This window comes from Anopheles funestus, chromosome 3RL (assembly GCF_943734845.2).
Source record: "Anopheles funestus chromosome 3RL, idAnoFuneDA-416_04, whole genome shotgun sequence".
NCBI lineage: Eukaryota > Metazoa > Arthropoda > Insecta > Diptera > Culicidae > Anopheles > Anopheles funestus.
In genome coordinates, this window is record NC_064599.1 from 18834688 (window position 1) to 18855463 (window position 20776).

The 20776-nt window shown below is 41.0% G+C and overlaps 3 protein-coding genes across 7 annotated transcripts in view; 2 read left to right on the forward strand and 1 right to left on the reverse strand.

Annotated features, from left to right (window-relative positions):
* LOC125768600 (Krueppel-like factor luna) overlaps positions 1-20776 on the reverse strand; it is a 271043-nt gene that overhangs the window by 89305 nt on the left and 160962 nt on the right. The gene's annotated exons all lie outside the window — the stretch shown is intronic.
* Positions 14121-15513, forward strand: LOC125768601 (fibrinogen C domain-containing protein 1-like). The gene is made up of 2 exons (XM_049436512.1): positions 14121-15139; positions 15206-15513. The coding sequence occupies exons 1-2, from the start codon at positions 14160-14162 to the stop codon at positions 15357-15359; spliced, it is 1134 nt and encodes a 377-aa protein (XP_049292469.1). The 5' UTR covers positions 14121-14159; the 3' UTR covers positions 15360-15513.
* Positions 19056-20002, forward strand: LOC125768610 (flexible cuticle protein 12-like). The gene is made up of 2 exons (XM_049436539.1): positions 19056-19361; positions 19445-20002. The coding sequence occupies exons 1-2, from the start codon at positions 19251-19253 to the stop codon at positions 19880-19882; spliced, it is 549 nt and encodes a 182-aa protein (XP_049292496.1). The 5' UTR covers positions 19056-19250; the 3' UTR covers positions 19883-20002.

Below are 20776 nucleotides of genomic sequence, written 5' to 3' on the forward strand. Positions count from 1 at the left end.
CCTTTTGGTCGTTAGGTGTAAAATTATATTTCTATGAAGGTGGGGAGAGGCCTAAGAAATAGGTCTTATCTTTCGATTGTAGTCACCTTTCGCACAAGGTTAATTATTTTACTGCCTTCGCGTTTTTTTCCCTTAAAGACATTGGAATGCGCTACTTCTGTTCTTCTGTCAAAGAAAACGAACCATAAGGGTGTATATTTAAAAAAATGGGACAGTCTAACTGTTGTCATCCCTTAAATAAATTGATAATATTCTAAACAAAAGACTTTGGAAGGAGACAACATTTGCGTACACTTAATAAAAAATATTCACGAAACTCCAAAACTCAAAATTCAGTACACGGATTAAACCACCAATTCTGGTGGTTCAGCATTACAAAACCCCTTACGCTCCTGGTAAGGAATGCTGCATGCTGCGAGATGCCACGTTTAATGCTTTTCGCAATTCAGATCGCAGCAGGAAACGCTTTTCCATTCGTTTCTTTTTTCTTCTCTCTCTTTCTCTCTTCTTCCCCCATTTGACATCATTTTAGCACAGTGGATAGACGAAAACTTGGAAAGCTGTGTGAAGCTTCTTTTTTTTGTTGCCCCCCCAGTGTAAGCCCCGTACCCGTATAGCTAAACGTTCACATTATTACGAAGGATTACGATTGAAACAATTTCACAGTCCGATTTTTAATGGGTCCTGCTGTGCTTCCATTTTATTTGAAGAAGTGAAAAAGAGAGAAAGACACAGCGAAGGAGAGAGTGAGAGCTTTTCTAACCAAATATCTTCCTCCCAGTAGGATACAACAATTCAGCATAATCGTACCACCAACTGTAGGGGTTGATAATGCTAGGACCTGAACCAATCTGCAAGGGCGTTTGGCTAGACCAGAACGTTAAGTAGCATTCTCATTTGTTTTTTTTGTTGCTTTCTTCAATTTAATTTTATTTTTCATCTTCTCTTTTTAACACTCACTAAGCTACTAACCTATCCCTCCTATCAACCCCTCTTTCTTTATGAACCCCGTCCTTCTCGGTTAGAAGCTGATCGTTTCGAGAGGAAGCAAAACCTTCAACCGTAAAAGAGATCGTTTCGTGATTAAACTGTTTCCGGTGTTAAAAAAGGGACTATTAAAATTGGGACGATTTCTACCGAAGCACAAGCCAAAACAGTGAAGCTGGGCGTATCAGGGACGGGGATAGGGGAATGGCTGGGTATGGAAACAGGCAAACAGGAATTAGTGAAAAACATGATTAATTCGCTAATGAGCATCAATTTAACTTTTAACACACAATAACCGGACACTGGAAAATGTGACGGTAAACCGGTAAGTGCACTTTACCGGACAAGAAGCAAACCGCTTTTTTGGGGAGGCTAGGATGAAGATTTCTGGCCAAAGAGTAAACTCACTGATTACGGTAGCATTTTGTTCAATTTTTATTATACATAAATTGTTCCAGTGTGGCCCCATTTTTTCATTTGGAGCGCAAAAACAGGAATAACATCCGATTATCCTTGTTCCACAATTTCTCTATTCAATCGGATTGAATTTTTCTTCTCTATCGTTTCGAACCAGTTTCAATCCTTCGTTCCACTTGAGAGGAAGAAAGAGAACCAGAAGATGAAAATTTACGATGGAGCTGCATTTAGTAACTGCCTTGTTTCTCGCAGGTTTTTCCTTTCTTCCTGGCTAGAAGAACCGTTCAACTCTTGAAACCTGTAATCCGGTTCATTAATCCGGATACTAGTGCTGAACAAATTGTTCGAAGCATCGTTTTTTGTATTCGTACTATTGTAAAACGGGAAATTGAATGATAAATGAAATGGTGGACAATTTTGTTTGAAGGCAAAGGATTAAACTTTAAGAAGGCAGTGAATAAAAACGCTACAAATGAACACAAAATCGTTACAAAAAATATATTACAAACGTTTTAAAGTGACTGTAATGAGTATTAGAAGTCAGAGATTGAGAAACTTGCTTTAAAATTATTATTAATAGTAACAGTTTAAAAGTTTGAATCATTATTACTTCATATACAAATGATAATCATTTCCGGCCAAACAAACTAGGATCATATAACTGCTGTTTAATAACCCTTGAATGCTCCTTGAATACAGTAAAGACAATCAGGCAAAGACAAGAGAACAGAAACTTGCCATACCTCTTTGGAAAAAAAAAACAAAATTGGCCTCCATATTCTTTAAGATAAGCTTTAAGTATTATTTTTGTACCTATCGTTCTTCCAGTGCGATGCAAAAGTTCAGCTAATTGTTAAATATGAAACATGTTTTGAGACGTTCCTGCGAAGATTAGTAGCATCAGCTTTTTAGAGGTTCCGAAGCAGGATTCAAGCTATAATATATGATATTTTGAGTGAATATTGTTGAAAATACTATAATTTACTCTGTCCGTAATTCGTTTTATCAATTCGAATCGAATAGATAGAAAAAGGGCCCGATGGTGTATGTGATAAACGGCGCCAGTCCATACGGCCGGACCGGGTTCAAATCCCATCCGGACCGTTCCCCCGCAGCAAGGACTGACTATCCGGCTACGTGGTAAAAATAAGTCTAGTAAGCCAGAAATGGCCGGCGTGAACTGTGTAAGGTCGTTAAAGCGAAGAAGAAGATAGAAAAAGAGATTTTGTTTTTCCTTGCAAACCAGTTTTCAAGGTCTTTTTATAAAAAAGAGTCTTATAGTATTTTAGCGAAAGTCATTTGCTTTCACATCTTGGAAGAAATTTATATTTAGTACAACAGAAAAATCATTCCTTATTCTACCTTCCCTTACAGGTCGTTACTAATTCACCATAGAGCTCATCAAAACATCTGCTAAGGTGTACACAATCGATAAATAAACCCCCAATTTCTCACGTTACAGTTTTTTTCTTTTCTCGCTACTCGTACAGCAGTAAACAGGGACGTAATTTACGTGAAGCAGTAAGCCTCCGGAAACTAGGATAGCTCATAAAATGGTCCCAAATCACGATATCGGCTCATAAATCGTGTGGCGAACGAAACACAACAAACCTCCCCCGCCACGGTTGGTACTACATTACGCTGATCGAAACAGGCTCGTCCAGACCATAAGATCAAACATCTTAAGCTCTTCTTTAACAGGGAAGAGCGCCTGCTTTTATGCGGTCGGAATGGTGAGCTTACACAAATGTCGTACATCGTGGATATCAAATAATAATCAGTGACCGTTGGTGGTTGGTGACAAGCAGTGAAAGCGCGCAGCGCATATCTGACACGTGTGGAAAGACAAGCGCTATCGATCGATATGAAAAAAAACGGAGCCACTGTACAGGATGATGAAAAAGATGATCTGATAAAAAACATAAGAGTGAAAAGCTGCACACAGCATTAAGAAACATGACGCCACCGAAATCAAGCACAAAAGTGATTCGTTTTACGGTGAAATCGTAAGAAACAAAGCACGAAACACAACACAAGTTCAAAGGATGAAAAGAAGCTCAGTTCGAAGAAAGGCGAACGGCTGTTTCTTACCTTCGTGGAGATGAAAAACATCAGTGAAGAAAGTATATCATCTTTCCGGTCATGGCGACCAGCTGTCGTGTTGGTGGTGGGGGCGCGAAAAAACATTCGCGCAACGAAACTGTGTTTATGTGCAACATGACACGCAGTTTCCGCCTGGCACCTGGCACCCTGTAGGGAGCGCGCCCGCGCACGAAGCCGTGAGCCGGGTTGAAAACAAGACTTCTAACCAATGTGCGTATATACCCATTAACGACCGAACAAATCCTTTTTCTTTTGGTGTAGTTTTCATGTCTTCTTATCCGCAAAGAAAAAATACCATTGCCATCCGTATGGATGAGTGTGATCGATTCGATATGGTGGTTTGTTTTTCCACCTTTTTCCCTCAATCCACACACACATATTATGCGGTCATTTGTCTAGCTTTGCTTCAATCGACATTATTGGGAACGAAATGGTACGCACGTAGAAAAAATAAAAACCCTGCAACAATGGCTTATGGCCATTACGGTGGGATGGATATAAAAATCTCCCGGATTTGGTAGTTCACCGCAGTAACCGCTTGGCATGGTTCGAGTTTTGTTTGTACGGTCGCTCATTGCAATCTGTCTCCACCGAAGGACATGCGCAAGTTGTCAACAGGATGGTGGCATACAATTTTTTTCTTCTTATGTACAGAGTGTCATATCTTTGGGTGGACAGTAAAAAAACAACAACCAGAACAACCATTTCCAAACGGGTCAGCGCGAAGCATAATTTTCATGACCGCACGCACATCTCTGGGTGAGTGGGAGTGGGACGAATTTTTCCCAAAAACACCACACTCAGAAGGTAGGAAAAACTGTCCAATTTTATTGTTATTCTCCTACCAACTTCAGCACTGTAATGATGGTGTTTTGTTGGTTAGTTTGGGTGGGTGGTTTCGATGTTCTATCTGTCTATCGCACACAGCCACCCAAACCAAGGATTACGGAAATCCTTCGCACACGCAATCGCAATTTCACTTCTCTTCTTCGTATCGGTTGTTCATCACATTCGTCATAAAGTGCAGCAAAAATTTTCGTTCCATTCGTTCGCCATACATTCTTATTAACCAACGTCTGACATGCCGAGGCACGCACGTAGCTGTAAACCTACGTACACAACACCCCTCGTTCCGATCTGGGTTTATGATCGCACGATTTTCCGATTATTCTACCACGGATCCGATGTATGTGTGTACGATCGTTTTATGATTTGGCAATTGAAAAAAGGATATAATTTTTAAGCGAAAGTGGAAGTGCTTTTATTCGACACCATTTGGAGGCGTGGATTAGTGGAGTGCTTGCGTGTGGATTTCTGTCGGGATGTTAAAGCCTGTCGAAATATTGCTTTTTGAGTCGTGTAATGTAGTCATCCGCGGCAAAGGAATGAGTGTTTGGAATGATAATTAGAGATTTAAGGCGATGAACGATTATTCTTAGAAAATTATAAAATTAAATTTGAAATTCAAATCAAGTTAGACGGAAACAATACGATTTGGCTGAACGCCTGAAAGTATGCAAACACTACTTCTTACTATCACTTTTAATGCCTTATTTGGCGTTTTTGGTTGTAGCTGTATCGATTTATAAATGTTTAATCTTTAGATCTCGCAACCAAATTTAATATACTTTGTGAAAGTTTAATAGGTAACAAATAAAAAGATATCCCTGCGAATGTGGGACACATCAGAAGTTATAAGTCATTTAAATCAATCACTTTATTTCATTCATTCAGCTTTTACTAAAGAAAGGCTGGAAACTTCAAACATCAAAGTTCATCAAGACTGACATCCTGCTACATTCGCAACCAGTTTTAAGCTAACTTCCATCTCGATATTTTCCGATACCACAACTAACTTCGTAAATATATTTTTCAACCCAAAATAACTGAAAACAAAAACCTTCAACTTCTTCGCGAGCTTTCCGCCCCCTTCACCAGTCAGTGAAGAAACTTTATCCACGGCACAATAATGTAACAAATGATACTGTCAATAGCGGTGAAAACAATACGCTATCGTGTTACAGCCAGCGGTTTTTTGGTCGATGGAGGCGCTTTATCTTTGTTTCGATTTGGAGCAAAACTTAACAAAAAAAAATATGACGAGTTACGCTTCCGGCCCAAACGAAGCACGTGCCGGTAAATTGACTTTTGGCTGCCTTTGCTGTACAGCATTTTTAGCAAAGCTTGGTGTGGGTAGTACATGTTTTTGGTACTAAGTTCAAACGCTTCCAAAAAGAGACACGGTTAGCAATTGACCTAATTTTCTGAAACTGTCACCAAGCTCACTCGGGTAAAATAATGGTGCGGAGGAAAAGTTATTGCTACACATGACAATGAAGCATGTAAATTATAATGAATGTAATGAGCACAAAAGTTCATATTTAGAACAGTGGAAAATCACTGCGATGTTGTGTAATTTCTGTTACATGTTTTCCGTTTCCATCAATCTACGGACATTATTCATTCTTTTCTAAATGAATTAAAAGAGAAAAAAGGAAACCCTAGTACAAAAAGCATATCAAACCAGCAGTAGATCAAAGCCTCAAATGTGAACATGATCATATCGCTTTTGTCCGGTACTCGGAAAACTTGGCTTGAATGTCCAACGTTTCAGAACGGAGCCCGGCAGTATCTTCGTGCGTTTCGTTTGTTGTTTTGTTGCACCTTTACCCGAAGCGATGGAATAATTATCCACCATTATGAAAACTCGCCTACACTACAGGTAGGTACATTATACTTGTACGCTATGGTCCTTTATGTTGGGGTTTTGGATTGTAGCCGGACGATGGCGCATCATTGGCAAATACAATTACCTGGAAAGGAGAAAGAAAAAGCTTCTTTTAGTATGTGTTTTTGAGCTTCAATAATAAGAAAATGTTGCTATTTCGATATATGATATTAAAATAATTACAACCGTGATCAACCAGACCATTCACTGTATGAAACGGCCAAATAAAAAGTCAATATTTATGTCATAAACGTTAAAGCAAGTTGTCAATATGCATACAATAGAAGTATTTTCAAGAGAAGCTATCTATTTCCAACGGAATTTTAAAAATAAAACAAAATTTAAAATCAAAATTTGATCTATTCATAGGCCTATTAAGAGTAATCTTTCCAATTTATTTGCCTTTCTTTAGTGTGCTGCGTTTTGAGAAAACCTAGGTTTTGAGAAAACCTGAATAAGTTTCATAAACAATAATATTTTATTTAAACTAATAATCAATTCAAATTAACGAGGATTGAACATTGAACATTCATGTTTTCATTTGTATTTTTTCGTACCTGTATGAAGAATTTAAAATTTGACCAAAAAAAACCATAAATCTCAAGCCTCGAGAACTCATATCTCTCCATAAAGCAATTAATTTTCTGACATGATGTTAGGTAATGAAAGGCGAAAAATTTTAATTAACATAACTAACTCTGTTTCCCTCTCTCTCCCTCTGTGAATAACTTACATCTGCTCATACTTTTGCTTTAGTTAAATTGTTTACTAATGTCGTATCCTGTGGCATGTGTTATCTCATTAAATCTCCTAAACTATCAACATTTTTTGCCACCTTCAGTGTCTGCAGACACGCCCAACAAATCCATCAAAATACCTGCCAAAAGTTGTCGAAAAACTATATATATTGCAGGATGTAATACATGGGGCATGCTTTTGTTTGTTCACTACGTACCAGTTCCGGTACACCGATTCGGATGGTCGGCCAGGCGAAAAGTGGCTGTCGAAATTAAATTGATGTAAGTTAGTTCCTGTACCATCCACACGCCTCCATAAATGTGGACAGGTTCACATCTAACATCCAGCTTATATGGCTTGCACATTTTAACCGTTTGCAGCACTCGCCACCTTCGGTTGTGTCGTTACGGTGCAGGGCCAGCGGGGCCCTGAAGGTTGATGTGTTCAGTTCTGACCGTTCACATAGTACGGCTTGGTACGGTAAGGTACCGTGGTTTACAAACTTTATTCGAACCTCATCCTTTAGCTTCCAAGTGCATTAATCGCCTGCCAAAAAGCCAAGCAGATGTGAGAGACCGATCTATCCACCTATCACCAACCTCCTTCTTCATCCCTTTAGGAATTCAAAGTGAAGCTGAAAGGTGGAAAATAGGGAAAGCGGGTTCGTTTCAAAAATTTGCAAAGTTAAACAACCTTTACCAGGCTAAATATGTCTAGCCCATTTGTTGAGCTGACACTCGACACAGAAGCTTGTATCCTGTTTAACATTCGCTAGATTGTACACCCAAAAACTTTATGCACTGGTTGATGGTATGTACGAAAAAAAGGGAAGAAAGAAAAAAAATAGAAGAAAGCGTTGAGGCTAATTCGCTATCAGGGCTGAAACGAATTCCCCCTCCTTTTGCTGATTTTTTTTTTATTTTGGTTTTTCACACAAAACAGAACACAAGCTTTAACTCAAACACAGCTTCACTTTGGCTCTGAAAGATGAAAACTACCAGCCAAAACATTGCTACCACTAGCAGCCGAAAAACGAAATTAAACAAAAACAAAACCAACCAACGTAAAAAAAACCATCCTCCCCTTTTTCCACTTTTCCACTTTTCTCCACACGCTTAAAAAGGCGTGTGAAGCATTCAGTTTATGCACCGTTGATCACCAGAACAAATAAAACAGATATTTGGCAAGCATTAAAAGCGTGTTGCAAAATTTGTACCAATTCGCACGTGCAAAGGACCATACCGTGCCACGCTACAAAACACATACAAACAAGCCTGGGACTAGTACCGGGAAAGTTTGAGCGATATGACACAAGGGCCACAGCCTCCGAATTGGCGTGGGTGACAAAACGGGGTAAGAACAATTAAAATGATGCAACTACTACTATCCAGGGTTATGCAAAATTGGGATGTTTCGGGGAGAGAAAGCGCCACGGAGAGGGAATAGGCGAGGGTTGTTGGTGGCATGGTGATAAAAATGCTTTTCATTCGTTGACCTTTCCTGCTGCTTGTGTTTTTTTTTCTTCGTCTCTCCATCCTGATTTGTCGCATAAACCGAACTGGAAGGGAAAACCAGGTGAAATTGGAATGACTGGGTGGGTGAATTGTTGCCGAAAGCCGGAGCCAGAATAACACAAATACACACACAAACCAACGGCACACAATGTGGCATATGCATGCTAATAGTATAGCTTTTTTTCGTGTGTATGCAATTGCTTGCATGTCCCATACATTTCCTCGGGTCGGTGCCACTTTTCTGCAAAGGACAGCAGTGTGGTAGCGCTAGGCGGTTCCAAGCAAAAAAGGAAAAAAAAAACATAGTGACAACGATTTTGTCGCCAGACAGAATTATTCTACGTAACATTCCCCCTTATATTTACCCCGAACAACCCCTAAAACCCCAAACAAGGGTGCGGGTGTGAATCTGTGAATCGTGTCGTAGGTATTGTTAGGAAAGGATTCACACTCGTCCGGCCTCATCCTTTGAATTTTCCATTTAAGCACAAATCCTTGTTTTTGTGCCTTTCCTTTTTTCATATCGCGTTTTCCACATAAAGTATGGTATGGGGTAGGTTTTCTCTCTCACTCTCTCTTTCGCTTTCGCTCTTCGTCGCTAGAAAAGGATCTCGTTGGTGGTGGAAAAAGAAACAGAACTTCCGTGCTTGGTGCCCACTGCATTCGTTCTATGTTTCCCGCTAGCAAAAGGATAATTTATTCCCGTGCTGGAATATTTTCGCTCTAATTTATGTTAACAAATGAATTACATTCGAACGTACGATCGCGTTCCGATGTCGGTCACCGATGGAGCAAATTGTGTGGTGAAAACCCGCGTTTGCCAAATGGGACATTTCGCATATACTTTACACACATACAATCCCCATGTTCGAAAGCGCTTTCGGTATCGAACGCTTTCACGTTTATCTCGTGACATTATAGAACGGACTTAAAAAAAGAAGAACTAATACCAAGGTTTTCTATCACCTTTCCACTCACCGAATTCGTTTAACGCATCGTTATTAAGGGGAACAGTAAATATACAGCACGATGAATCGATCCACAACATGATCGCTCAGCACGTATACAAAGTAGGGAATTTCGTTCAAATAATACCGCCAGGCATATCGTGGTTGTCGAATAATGTTTTCACAGAAATGACTTTTATCGGTACTGAGGGAATTATATGCATGAGATTGTTGTAAAAGGGTGAGGGTATTAATAGCATGAAAAACTGATTGTTCAATTGTTAAGTGAATCTATTTGTTTTTAAAAAGAGAAAAGTGAGGAAGGAAGTAATTAATGTAGAATGAATGTTTTTGTGAATATTTACATTTAAAACATAAAATACTTTTATTTCTTATTGATAACTCTTGGTACTGACATGGTCATTCTTAAGAAGCAAAAAAAAAACATCTCTTATTGATAATGATGCATAAGATTTGAATTACATAAAAATGGAATAATTTTACGCTGCTTTTAGTAGTTCATCATCAATTATGTGGTTAAATACACTTTTATTTTCACCTTCACCTTTGTATTTGTTTTTGTGCATGTTTAAAAATGGTTGCTTAATGTATTCACAACTCGTTACGCAGTACATATTATTTACCCAATACAAATACAACCTACTAAGCCCAGTCTTTTCGGCAAACATCAACCAAAATCCTCCAATACTCATCAAAATAAGGCACTTGTCTTAACTCGCGGTAAATCCGATATTCATAACATTGATCCTTTCGTCAGATTTGAATAAAGCCTGAAATAACCGGTTTAACATATCGCACACACACATGCTTTTTGGCAACCCTTGATGTAGCGCAAAACCATCTCTTGTTATGCGTTATTAATACTAAGTACATCATCTTTCCTAAAGGAAAAACCCATCAAACGTGACGCACGTGAAAGCTGCATACGGGGCCGACCTCGATGGAACCTTCATCGCCGAGAAAATGATACCTTTGGCCCCGAATATGGTGTGTTTTACTCGTGTGCCACTCTACACAGCGTTTGTTTGATATTGTTCTTCCTCGCTGGAAGAACTTTCCACATCCGAAGCGTGTCTATTTTTATAGAAAGCTGGTTAAAGAAAGACCATCTAAGAATTGAAATATTTGAACTCCGGTGCAGCTGGGTCGAAGTTAGGCAAGATATCGGATCAGGACCGTGCTGTTGTTGGGGGTGTTTTTTTTGTTCCACCCCACCCAAGAACGCGCCATACGCTGAACGTTTTGTGATAAACGTTATGATAATGATTGCTCACCTACGCCTCCTTTGCTCGAGAGCAGGCATCGGAAAAATCTCCCAGAAACATAAACATTCACCCAGACACAAGATATTTTGTTTCGTCAAAAAACGAAGGGATCTGTTTTGCTTTCGAAAGCAGCCTCGTTTATTTATTCCTGTACCTCGTTGCCTGTTTGTGCTTTCCCTCCCCGCATGGGTCTATAAAGACAAGCCGACGAATGAAGAAACATAAATCAAAGCCCACTGTGAACTAACTCCCTCCCGGCCAACTGTCATCTTTCCCATTTCCACCCGATCCTACGCGATCGAAGTGAAGCTCCCCAAAACGCTCGTTTAAGCAAAAACAAAAGACTGATTGCTGCTGTACGTGGAAGCTTTTTTCCGGTAAGCTTTCCGTGCGAGCTGTTCGATTGGATAAAAGGATGATCAACGTACCGGTATACACAATATACTTCCATACCGCTATAATATTAAATTCGTTATGAATAAAACCATACAACAGCTGTGCACATGCGACATTAGGGTGCGAGAAATATTAAATATTTGATCGGAGTTGGAGAAGCAAAAACAACGCAACAAAAAAAAAAGATAATTTTGAAAATGTCTATTTGAACGCTCGAATGGGCAGAGAAAAATGGACAATCTATATGATGTGTCTCTCTGCCAAGGAAAATGAGGAAATCCATCAAACTTTTTTTTTCGTGCCTTCTTCCATTCATAGTCGTTCTTTTGGACGCCTTTTTTCTGTCTTGGTCTCACAAAAAAGCAAACCATCGGCAGAGGTTTAAGTTGAAACAGAAGAATGAATCGCTACAAGCACATCCAGCTGAAAACCTTCAACTAGAAATGGTTCCTTCTCCAACGCTTATACGGTTCGTTGAGAGCGAGTTGAGAGGAGGGGTAGGAGGGGAAAAAAGGAACGCAAACTGCATATGAAATGATTTTCTATTATGATAGAGCATACAATAATTCATAATAATGCTACTATTGCTTCCCATCGTCCCTATAAAGCCCCTTTTCCGCAAGTTACGGTGAACGGGCTTCCACGTTTTTTTTGCGATCTGTGCACCATTTTCCGGACGAGTTTGTGTGTGTGTGTCTGAGTGTGTCCGGATGGGACGATAACTCCAAACCCCTTCCCCCTTCCTCCTATTCCTCATCCAACATAAGGGTGATGGAAAATGAGCACTGAAAAACGTCATCATCGTACGGTTCCGGAATAGGAAAATGAGCACCGGAGGTGAAATGAACGTAGGAAGGAATCGTTTTCTCCGGTTGTGGCCGTGCCCTATCATGCCCACAGCGGAACATCCAGCCCGATCATTGCCACCGGAGGTAATGTTGATGGAAAAGGGAATAAAACAAAAGAGCGTGGGGGAAAGAAGGAAACTTCATCAGTTTGTTCCATCCAAGGGATGGTGGGAAGGGGAGGAGGGGAGGGTGGAAAGGGGCCTCAAAAAGGGGTTGGTGGTAAGCTATCTGAGTACGTGGAGGAAACGTTTTAACCATTCTTCATGGATGATGCTGCAGTGGCACTGAAGAGCTTGGGCAGAGCTTTTTCGTTGCATGAGCTTCATGTGTGCGGTACCAGGAGAATATTACACACAGAAGCAACCAGTTGGTTGCCACTTCAAACAGACATACACACACACACACATAAATCCACGTATAGGATACATTAAAACGAGGGAAATGATAGTGGAAGTGGATAGAAAAAAAAAACAAGGAAAACCCATCATTATTAGTACTATTTTTCACAATACCGTTTTGCATCCCTTATGGGAAATGAGGAAAAAAAAAGGCAGGAAAATGACACAAACGAAAAATGCCATTCCTTTGCCAGCTGCTGAAATGACCGTATCAAATCATAATCAGCAAACAGTTGACGCAAAAGTGGTAAAACCGTTTCCGAACAATACTTTGTTTCCCGTTTTGTGTGGAACGGGAATTGTTTTTTCGCTCACTCCGTTCAAGCTTTATTTAACATAATCAAATCCAAGTTTGGTTAAACGGATATAATACATTTTTCCCACTTCCAAAAGGGCTCATAACCGTGTGTTACGCGGTTCATCGAACCGGGAAGCAACTTCCATTGTTGAACACTAACGTTTGGTTTTTGTGTGTCTTTTTTTATGCGATGAAACGAGTTTGCTTCCGTACGCCATGACAGGCAGATGCCACGAACCGATGGTTTTGTACTCAGGCAGTAAGGAACAAAATGAAAAAGTAATATTTTCAAACAAAAAAAAACAGCTGCTCTACGTGTCGGGGAAAAAGGATCGATCCTTATGGATGTTTTTATCATGTTTGTATCCTGCAGCTTTCTTAATTTAAAAGGAAATTTTCATTTTTTAGTCTTCTGCTTAAATATTGAAAACATTTTTTTCATTTATTTCCAACAAGTTTCGAGAGAAATTCCCCTAAAACGCCTGTACAACACAAGTACTGTTTGCTTAAAATTAAGCATTATTCAAGTACGCAGCAGCATTTCAACGCAGAAAAACGCAGATAAAATTGACTCTTCCCTCTGTACACATTGAACCAATTTTTCAACATCAAAAGCGAAATAAATCAACACCTCGAAAGAGGACCATCCAATGAAAAGAGTGTAAACGCGAAGAAAAAACTGAAACGGCAATAACTCATAAAAAGCGTGTGATTGAAGATAACAAACACAAAAAAGGTGTTCATTACAGCCATCTTAACGGTACGGAACCGTAAGGTTACCCTTTGCAAGAAGGTAAATGAGGGAAGGTGATGAAAAATTTAGTAACCAACACACATACACACCCAACGATCGAGTTGCCAATACTTTCGGTGACTTTGTGTCTTACAGCGCAGACGACAATTTGCTTCTAAGAATATTTTAAGTGTCTATGCGACTTGATCGTGTCAGCAAACTTGTTGAGAAAAACAAAAGAGGTTTTATTTTTCTCTCTTTTTTTTCAAAAACCACTTCCTATCAACAACCGTATCATGATGGGCACTTGAGCAAAATGCAGCACGAAAGAAACCTTGATCCTTGAGAAAACTATACAAGGACAGTCTTTTAATTGTTGCCGAATGACTTTTCGAATTTGAAGTTTTGCGAGTTACGAGTCGTTTTTCGTCATTAATTTTCGTCCCATTTTGCCATCCAACGCTTCGTGTTTTTACATGTTTTTGGATAAAATGTTATCATAATGAAAGAGCTATTACAGCAGTTTGCAAAACTGTGACCAAATGGTAAATGAAATAAATCTTATTTTTGATTAATTTAATGACGCTGGAATTAAACTTATCAACTTTACTTCAAAAACAGAATAAATTCCACTGTTTAGTAATGGTTTACATGTTTAATCGGCAAAAAGAAAACTAATTTAACTTGAAAGTGGATGCCGCCTTAGAGCTCTTATTATATAAAGCCCGCTTGTTCACCCTTTATCGCGTAGAAGTTGCATTTAATAATGACATCGTCACGAGCAGTTATTACGGTTCTAGTGTTCTTAGGCATAGCGATTCAAGGTTATGAAGCGAGCTTCAAAATTGGACACCCGTACCGGACGATTTCATCAGTCGCCGAGTCTACCATCAATTCTGCCCAGATGGGCTTACAGCTGATGGATTTGAAACTTCACATCGATCAGAGCATTGAATATCTGTGGGATAAATTCCATACACTGCTCGAAGAACTACGTGAAGCGCAAGATGTTTCATGTGGAAAAGGAATTCAAAAGGACATCAGTATACTGAAAGAGAAACTAATAGAATTGCCCAACATTCACGACAATTTAGACCCGGAATGTTCCAACGAAGATATTGACCGATTACGTACCGAAGTTCTCGACGAGCTTAAAGCAGTCCGCGAGGGACAGATGCATGTGTCCGAACGGCTGGGAAATGTTTCATCGTCACGTGAAATTAAAGTGGCACGTCTTGAACATCAGCTCCGAGAAATCGCACTAAACACTCAGGTGTATATGCAAAATCCGGACGGTAAGACGAATGGGTCGTTCTTCGTCAAAACGACTCGTGCCGCAAATCACGCCTACGGTGACGATTGGATCATCTTCCAGCAGCGGTACGACGGTACGGTTGACTTCTACCGTAACTGGACGGAATATCGGGCCGGTTTCGGTGACATCGGGGGCGAGTTTTGGCTCGGTCTGGACAAACTGTATCGCATACTGAGCTCGGGCCCACGGTACGAGTTATTGATCGAGCTGGAAGATTTCCAGGGTGTAACGGCATACGAGCATTATGATGATTTTCTCATCGGTGATGAAGGTGAAAACTATGTGCTTAAAACGCTTGGAAAGGATACCGGTACGGCCGGTAATTCGCTTGCAATACACAAGGGCATGAACTTTAGCACGTACGACCACAAAACGAACGATTGTCCTACGTTTTATCATGGCGCCTGGTGGTTCTTGCAGTGTTACGATGCGTAAGTATACGGCGTTTGGGTGACAAGAGTTGGATGGAAGCATAATTATTCATCTGTTTTTTCTAGCCATCTTAACGCAAAGTATTTAATTGGAAAGCAAAGTACAAGAGGTGGAATCATATGGCACACGTTTCGTGGTTCGTTTGAGTCATTGCAAGCGACCAAAATGATGGTACGTCCACTGCGTTTAATTGATCGTGTAGAACCCATCGAACCTTAGGAGAAGAAACTACGCAAAGAACCAGGGAATTTGATTTAAAGAACCCTAACAAGCTCTTTACAGAATGGAAGTATACATTCATCGTAATAAAGGTAATAAAACATTGTAGAAACTGTTTTGCTTAATGTTTCATTTTCTAAGCAAGTAACAGCAAGTGTTGAGTTAGCTTTTTTTCCTCTTATCATGTGAAGAAAATCGAATTTTCCACCCAAATACGTTTGATTGGACCAACGCATCACGCGGCACGGCCCGTTTGCCCAAAATCCTAACATTATTCGTGCACGTAAAATGACGTCCAAAAGGAGAAAAAAAAGAAGGATCAAGACTGTACGGAAAGCGAAATCAACCTACTTACGCAACCAAATGGAACGAAACGGAACGAAGTGGAAACGGATACGCATAATCTAAGCGACGGTAGTATTGTCGCGTCTTTAGCCTTACACACAGAGACAAGGAAGAAAAAAAAGGATCGTGAAGGATTGTTGAATTGGGGATTCCGACCGTTTCTGTTTCGTCACCTATTCTCACTGACTGTTGTGTGCGGAAAACCGTTCTCAACTGAGGTCTACGATGGAATTCATTCCGTGTGTGAAGGGAAATGCAAGAAGAACGAAATGGGTTTTTCACGTCCCCGCTACAAATGTGGAATATATTGAAGAATTGCCTGAAAGAAGCAGTAGCAGCAGCAGCAGCAGTCAAAAAAGTCGACAAGAAGCAAGGTTGCTAATGCCCGGTTCCTTCATACGGTAAAGCTCCCCCCCAAGACCGGAACGGTAATAAATAATATCAGCCAAAAATTACCGAAACGTGTTCGGGATGCGTAAGTGAATTGTTTTTTTTCTTTGCGGAGGCATGTCACGTGGCATGTTTTAGCACGGTCGTGAAATGGTTCCGACTACGGTGACTGATGAATGGGAGAAGGGCAAAGCTTTCTTTAACGGGCAGCTGATGAGGGATCATCTGTTTCCCATTAAAGTGGCATGTTTGGATGTTGTGCCTCGGGGTGGTAGCTCTCTTCGACCACCGAATCGACACATTTCTATGGGAACATGTGTTCTATCTGAACTGCATGAATTCTCTTTCAGTTGGGGTTTTATCAATAACATGTAAAATAAGTTATAAAATTCGACAAAGCATCGCGTGAAGCTTTAGCACCAAATCAAATTCATAAGTTTCACACCCAGCTTTTGTCATCCGAGTGTTTAGGAAAAAAAGTCTAACCAGCGTGGTTCATCAACACTCCGGTAAGGAAGGTTTTCGATTTGGTTTGGTACCGTTTTACCGGCGCACAAATTTGCACTCCGCCGATTGCTATTAATTTCGACCGAACGAATGCTGTGGAGCCCACGCCACTCCAGTAGAAGTCAAGGGAGAGGTGGTTGGCCCTGGCCCCACCAAACAGATGAGGAAGGCGTGAACCGATGATGAAGATGAGGAGTGAGAAAGATCCGTGAGAGAATTTGCAATCCCGCATCCATGCCCTAATCCCGGGGTTTTTGCAGATACCCACAACCGTACCAGCAAGGGCGCAGGAATGGAAGAAGCATGGAATAAAATCAACTTGTTCCACCTTGGTACGTCGTGAAGGTGGATTGAGTTGATATTGATTTGCAACATTCCAATGGTGCGAAAATCGAGAAAGAAGCTCGACGACGACCAGTAATATTGGTCACCGACTAATAGTGTAACTTAATTGAAAGTGAAATATGCCTGCCTACAACCAAGGTACCTCCTCTGCTGGGGATGATGATGATGATGATGATGTTCAAGCGTATCGTGGGCCGGTTTCGTCGATAGTTCAATAAATGCTTCGGGCACTTCTGGGTACGGCCAACCATAAACCCCGGGTGGCCAGTTTTCCCTCGGCGGGCCATTTGACGGCATCGCTCGTACAACCGGATTCTAGAGCCGTACTTACTTAGGCCGAACAGTGAGAGAATGTAAATAAAATCGAGAACTCGCGTCCACACAATTCATGTAATGTTGGGTGTAAAAGATGATTTTTGTTGTTGTCGCTTTGTTTCCATTGCTGTTCTATCCGTCCATAAGAGGCGCAGACGAACACCAGAAGTGTTATTGCGAGCGTGCGATTGAGACGAAACCAATTTGTAACGATTAGCTGCAACTTGACGGGCACGGGGTGACTGGTGACGGAAGACTTTGGGTTATATCTATATCTACGAGTTTCTTCTCCTACCTCTTCCATCCCAGAGGCCTCACATGATTTTGACATTTGCTCCACCGGGACCGAACGAACAAGAAGTCGACCGCGCACACGCGACCTTTTCCAGTCGGCGGTCTTTGTATTTGAATTCTCAAAGTTCAGTTCATCACGTTTGGGTAGATCGTGGCGGTTCGACACGGAGGTAAAGATGGTCGAGAAATGATATTCTGATACTTTTTTCTTCCTCAATGTAGAAAGAACTCATTAGTCTAATCTTGTCTAATTTACTTACAAGTGTATTACCAACTCGCTACCAAACGGTTGCGTTTGTTAACAAACTTTGACATTCAGCCAAACTGGTGGAGTACCTGTGCGGACGAGACACCTGTGCCGCTAGACGTCTAAGTGTCAAAAATGGCGATGTACACACAATTTTGCAATACAAAACCTTCATCAGAGTTATTCAAAAGACCAATCAATTCCTTCAAATCTTGACCTTTCTTCTTCCAAAATTCTTGATGCAAGCAAAACTTATTTGAGAGATTTTTTTTCTCTGATCTACCTTGTAATGCCCCTTCTTGAGGGAACTACACTCCCCGGTGATCTGTCAAACATTTTTCAAAAAATATATCACACGGTGTTACTTCAAACCATCCACCCTTAGAGCGCATTATGAGAGACAAGACTAGGGTATACTATGTCTGCCAGCCTCTATGACATTAGATCGACATCTGTTTTGGACACATTTGGTACGGGTAAAGTTCAACGAGCAAAGATGGTAGGGGTCGAATCACCCAGTTATATCGATGTTCCCAAAATCGTTCACCTATTCTACCAAAACAGCAACAAACTTTTGGAGGCTTCGCTGGTGAAGAAACAGATTATGCGCTACGAAGGGGGAGAAGATCCCTTTGATTAATATCTGAAGGTTGCGAGAGTAACGATGTGCGAATCAAGCCACATAGCAAAATGGGTACAAAAGTTGATGTTAAATTAACTCAACCCCCCAAAAAAAACCCACCGGTGCCGATCGTCCGGTGCAACACGCAAAGGGTGAATGTTATGAGTGTGTCATCGGGCAGACAAAACTGTAGACAACAAATCTTGGACCATGTCACCTGTGCCACATACATTTCTGGCAGACGTTCGTACAATAGTCTCGCGACGATTATGACGAAGAGGTCAACATTTTTGGACCACGTGTTTTTGAAGCCCATTTCAAGAGGGAGATGGAGCTCCGTTTTGGGCTCATGAGCAAATTGCGTGTTTACGCGAGTGACATTTAATCGACTAATTTGCTACGGTGGAAGCTGTGCAGCCAGTGCAAAGCGACCCCTTTAGTCACTTTAGACACCGCAACCGAAACCCCACCGAGATGCTCTAGTCGCGTCGCGTCGCTAGGTGGCGATCCGGTACAAGCAGAAGTCAAATACGGCACAACGGGTTGGATGATCGCATGATGACTAAAATTCATCATCATCGCCTTCATCGGCGGGTAAAGGTTGAAGGCGCGCGATTTATACTTCTCGCGGGTGGAAATCTAACTGCAACCAGCTTCACACGGAACCGCCGGCCCTCGCATCGAACCAGAGTACCGGGTTTGGGGCGAAAAAAAAATATGGAAGGGTGGATAATTTGGTAACTGGTGCCAGCAGGCAGCAGGCAGCAGCAGCCACCATCAAGGGGGGTGTGAGAATGTGTTTGTGGAGAAGGTGTGTGTATAAAAGATGCCGACAAGTGTACCAACCAGCACCAGTCATTGTCAGTTCGTTCGTTCGTTCAGTTTGGTACCGAAAGGTTTTATTCTTACGCGTTACGTGAAGATGTGCAGCAAGGTGGTTAGTTACGCAAAATACGCAAAAGTGAAGCGACGCAACATTCTAATTCACATTCTTATCGTTCTGGTCTAATCATGGCTCAGCTTATCCTCGCCACCGTTATGGTGTGCAGCGTCGTGTTGGCTGCTCCCCAGAAGCGTCTAGGTGGACCCGTACTCGGCACGGCTGAGTCGCAAGCTGTCATCTTGGCGCAGGAACATAACCACGACCCGAGCGGTGCGTACAACTATCGTTACGAGACGAGCAACGGTATTGCGGCACAGCAGACAAGCTACGACGGTGCTAATGCGGCCGGTGAGTACTCGTACACCGGACCGGACGGTGTGCTGTACCGCGTGGCATACAATGCCGATACGTACGGGTTCCAGCCGCAAGGAGCCCATCTGCCGGTGGAACCACCGGTACCGGACCATGTGCTGAAATCGCTCGAGGAGATCCGTGCGAATCCACCGCGTGATCAGGAATTTAATCTTGCTGCGCTGGATGCGCAGATTGCACGACTACGGGCAACCCTGGGCTAGGAGCAAATGGTGCAAATGGTTGTGATTATGATTGTATCACCGATGGAGCTAGCATTTCTTGGTGGATATATTACGAATTAAAAAAAATAAATCAAAAATGTTTCGAACGATTTTTCCAAATGTGGTTGTTCTGATTTATTTTCCAGTTTTTATTTCAAGTGTTCAAAAGTGTTCAAATTCAATAGCATTCCTTTGTTTATTTAAATGAAATTTTTATTATTTGAAGTAAAAATATTAAAAAAAAATTATTTAGAAAAAACAAATCATTGAAACGAATGAATTTATATCCTTTTTTCGATTTGCTTAAAAGCAAGTTTGACTAAGAGTGAAAAATAGACAATGAAAGAGTGACAAATAAGCAAAAACAAACAAATAAAAACATAGTTGGATTACAAGCAATTATAAGCTTTAATTGTACAAATATTATTCATGCGAATCAAGAGTCGTGAAGTCATAGTGACAATTATTTTTCTTGTAAAGAACGGCCTGGCCGTATAAAGACTTATTTTACCAGGTAGCCGGAAAGTGAGTCCTTGCAAGGGGGAGATGGTCCGAATGGGATTTGATACCCAGTCCTGTCGTGTGAACCTGCGCCATTTATCACATGCACAACCTTGCCACCCCAGACAAATAAATTTGTTAAATTTATATTAATTGTTCTAAAAACTCAACTTCAAAATCACAGTTCCGAAGAGTTTAGCAATCAACGTTAGTATTCCATCGAGAGCAACATTGTCTTCAATAGTTTATGCAGCGTTCATCCCTCGACGAAACTCCGTTAATCATGTTCTCCCTAGAATAGACAGCAAACACTCAAATGACAACCACCCCACTTGACTAGTCCTAACCCCCTTTAGCAAGATGGGCTTGGTCATGTCATTGCGATTAGAATCA